The sequence below is a fragment of the Arachis hypogaea genome, chromosome 2, assembly GCF_003086295.3.
Source record: "Arachis hypogaea cultivar Tifrunner chromosome 2, arahy.Tifrunner.gnm2.J5K5, whole genome shotgun sequence".
Taxonomy (NCBI): domain Eukaryota; kingdom Viridiplantae; phylum Streptophyta; class Magnoliopsida; order Fabales; family Fabaceae; genus Arachis; species Arachis hypogaea.
The window spans coordinates 23,189,333-23,193,235 of record NC_092037.1 but is presented as its reverse complement, the minus strand read 5'-3'; the positions used below and the strand labels follow the sequence as shown (position 1 = coordinate 23,193,235).

General features: G+C 35.0%; 1 protein-coding gene across 1 annotated transcript; it reads right to left on the bottom strand.

Annotated features, from left to right (window-relative positions):
* Positions 1 to 1,306: 1,306 nt before the first annotated feature.
* Positions 1,307 to 3,418, bottom strand: LOC112741593 (probable indole-3-pyruvate monooxygenase YUCCA5). The gene is made up of 2 exons (XM_025790612.3): positions 2,627 to 3,418; positions 1,307 to 2,300 (listed from the first exon to the last, which is right to left on the bottom strand). The coding sequence occupies exons 1-2, from the start codon at positions 3,287 to 3,289 to the stop codon at positions 1,701 to 1,703; spliced, it is 1,263 nt and encodes a 420-aa protein (XP_025646397.1). The 5' UTR covers positions 3,290 to 3,418; the 3' UTR covers positions 1,307 to 1,700.
* Positions 3,419 to 3,903: the final 485 nt, after the last annotated feature.

Sequence of the window (3,903 nt, the reverse complement as noted above, 5' to 3'; positions counted from 1 at the left end):
TGTTTTAATAAATAATAATATTTATTATTTCTAAATTTATATTAAAAATACATGTTAATAAGATTGGACACACTGATACGTGATAGTATTTAGGTGTATCCAAGTGTATCCGGAAAAGAAATTTTTATTTTTTATTAAGATACAGTTGGACATAGCAGACACGCATGTCGGACAAGTATAAGTAAGTATTGTATCCAAAATGTATCCAATACGGAGACACAATAACTCAGCAAAGTGTCCGTGTTTCATAAATTAATAATATAAAAAAAGATAAAAAAATAATTATTTGAAAGGAATGAATAAGAAAAATAAGTACTAACATTAACCTAACAGAATAATAGATAATAATTACACACACAATTTTTTGTAATAAAAAATGGATCGATAACAAAATCGATCGATATTTAGAAAACTTCTTATAATTGATGTGATGCAATAGTTGCGCAGCCAGTGGTTACATTGAGTTTGTGGGCCGTTACAATTTTACCGGATATAACATCTCTACTATTTGATGTCATATTTTTAATCACAAAATAAACTAATAAAATCATATTTATTTGTAGTGTGTCAAATGAACAGGATAATGAACCTTACATCACATGAAGATCCAGTTAATTTTTGTTGGCTAGCTGCTTTTAAACCTCCACCAACCTACTGCTAGATAAGAAAGTCAATGACGAAAAACTCTTGACCACAAGACTACTCTTTTTCTTCATCTTATATTGGAGAATGTCTAATCAAATGGAAGCAGGTGATAAGATAGAAAGCAACTCAACAAACCTAAGAGGAACCCTCAAAATAGAAACTAGTTATATTGACCTTTCTTTCTTTGCTCCTTTTAGTGACTATGTATTTTATTTTGAATAACAATAAAAATAACTACTAATATATTTACAGACAATTATTAGATATTAACTATTTTATACTTTATTGCTAAAAGATTTTAGCGATAATTATACAATTGCTGATAAAATTTTTGTTATAGGGTTTCCATATTTGACTAGAAAATGTTGGCTACATATCAATAATTTGGGCTCATGAAGGCAACCATATATTTCACTATTTTCTGAATTATTTTGGTAGACGGAAAAAGTTAGACAGATTTTGACATCATTTGTTTTCAAATGTACTTAGAGAGCTACCTAAGATTCAATCATTAAAGATCGACCAAAAAAAAAAAATAGATTCAATCATTAAAGTGATATACACATTGAGATATAAGTAGATAGTTCTTTACTAATTATACCAATAATTTCTTGTGTCCCTTTTCCATTTGAAGAATAAATAAACACAAGGCAGACAGAGATTTGAACTGATGTTAAAAACTGTAGAAACTGTAATTGATCATTGAAGTATGATAGTGGTACATTACATATGCATATGCTGTATGAAAATTGGAAGAAAAGTCAATGAAAAGCCTCATCATCCTTGAGTGTTTTTTTTTTTCTTAGAAAGCCCGAAAGCACATTAAAAAAATACTTGGGCCTTTGGAGAGGGCTCAGTCTCTGTGCTATGTCTTATTTTCTGTATCTTTGTACAACATATTGTGTCAATTTTTCTTTACACAAGACAAATTCCTACCTAAGGGAAAAAAAGCCAAAGAAACAAACACCACTGCCTGTATATTTGTATGTATTGTATTTATGTATGTATGTATGTATATATGTATAATGTATACTTTTGTAATTTTTTTATTTATTTTAGAATTGGGAAATGCAGCGTCTATGGCAAGCAGTGGTTGTTTTTTTCTTTTGCTTAGTGTCTTGCTTCCAAACATGACCAATATCTTGTGCAATTCTGATAGCATCAGAAGAAGCACCTGAGAGGCCTCTCCTTGTGAACCCAACAGCATAAAGCCCTGAATTCCCTTTCCAGCCATTTGGGAATGGTGACTTTGGGAACCCATTCTTTGAGAAAAATTCACCTTCTTGGAGCCAACAAGGGACATTGCTACGATAACCGGTAGCAAGAACAACGGCGTCAACGTCGTGCTCTTCGCCGTTAACAAGCTCAACGCTGAAACCGTTAAGCTTCTTGATCCCTGGTACCACTTTTATATCACCGGATCTGATCTTCTCTAACGCCCCAATGTCAAGAACCGGTGTCTTCCCCTTCGAGTTCTTCAGCTGTAACGGCCCCTCCGCCGGCCGCTTTAGCCCGTATTTCGCTATGTTTCCCAAAACCAACCATGCCAGGATCAGTAGCAGCTTGTCAACCAACCATAACGGCAACCATTTCATCAGCATAACCGCCAATTCAAACGTCGATTTTCTGCATATTTTTCTTGGCAAAACATGAACCTACACGAATTTCAAGACTCCATCAGACCTTTTATACAAATTTTGATATTGTACAATAAAATTACTTATTCCAAAATTTGAGTCGATAGACCATAAAGAAACTAATAAAAAATATTTTTATACAAATTCTTGATATTATATGGTAGACTATGCTGCGTGTATATTAAAATTAATCATCAAAATCAATCATCAGAATAAAATACATGTTAAAATATAAATATATATTAAAAATAAATTAAAAATTGATTTTGATGTACAAATAATATTTTTAAAAATTATTTGTCCAAAAGTTTAAGTTGATAGTGGAGACGGAAGAGAAAGCTTACCGAGCTGCGAACCACCATTGACGGTGATGCATTGTAATTGCAGAGGTCAAGAGAGAGTTCCATGCCGGAGTTGCCACATCCGACGACGAGAACCTTCTTTCCCCTGAATTTCTCCCCTGACTTATAGTCAGCGGCATGGATGACGTCGCCTTTGAAGTCGGCGAGTCCGTCAATGTCCGGCACGACGCACTCGGCATTCTCGCCGGTGGCCACCACCAGCCACCTACAAATATATTCGAACTCAGCGGAGGCAGACGTTTTAGTCTTGACCCTCCACAAGCCGCTAGTCTCATCATACCTTGCAAACTGGACACACTCATTGAACCTTGGATTGATCTCGAATTTGGTTGCGTAGGATTCAAGGTACTGAATGAACTGCTTCTTGGAAGGGTATTCTGGGAAATCCGCAGGGAATGGAAGCTTGGGGAGTTGGCAAAACTGCTTTGGAAGGTGAAGTTTGAGTCGGTCGTAAGTGCGCTTTTGCCATAAGGAAGCTATGCAATCTTCTCTTTCCAGAACCATGAAGGGTACCCCTTGTTCTCTAAGGCATGCTGCAGTTGCAAGACCTGAGGGTCCTGCACCTACAATTACAGGGCCATTCACCCAAATGCATCTTCTTGAGAAAAACTCCTCATGATCCACTAGGCGCAACAAGTTCTCCATCTTAGTTATCAATGGATGTGTTTTTTGAATGAGATACTTTTGGAAGTGGAGTGAGTGAGAGAGAAAGTCTTGGTTTTTTTGGTTTTGTTTGTGAGGATTTGTGACTTCAGTTTGGATTGAATGATAAGGGTGGAAGAGTTGAAGGGTCTTAAATAGAGGAATTTGGGGCATCTCATTGCATGTGATGGTAGAGGAGAGAGTTAATGCCTTTTCTCTCTCTCTCTCTCATGCAATTATTTTACTTCATTTCTTTATTGAATATTTAATTATAGCATTATGTGTTTTTCTCATTATTTTATTAGATCCTACTACCTTATGATTAAAAAAATGGTGTTAGGATTACCATATAATTTGGTGAGGATTTATATATTATTCTTTCCTTGGAAAGTTTTCTTCCATCATCACAATCACAATCAACAAAGGGGTCTCTCTGATTTTTTTTTTTAACAAAAAGTTATTTTCTCTTTAATATTCTTTTTTCTTTTTCAGTGTACAAAATAAGCTAGCTAGGTAGCAATGTGACACTCAAAATAGAGGTATGGGAATTTCATGTACTGAATACCCCCGGTTGACGTGTGTACAAAGCAGTATTAATCAGAAGGCCAATTTTATGG

Coding starts and splice junctions, on each gene's coding strand:
- LOC112741593 (XM_025790612.3), bottom strand. CDS start 3,289: ATGGAGAACTTGTTGCGCCTAGTGGATCATGAGGAGTTTTTCTCAAGA. Junction 2,301..2,626: donor CAATGGTGGTTCGCAGCTCG/GTAAGCTTTCTC, acceptor AAATTCGTGTAG/GTTCATGTTTTGCCAAGAAA.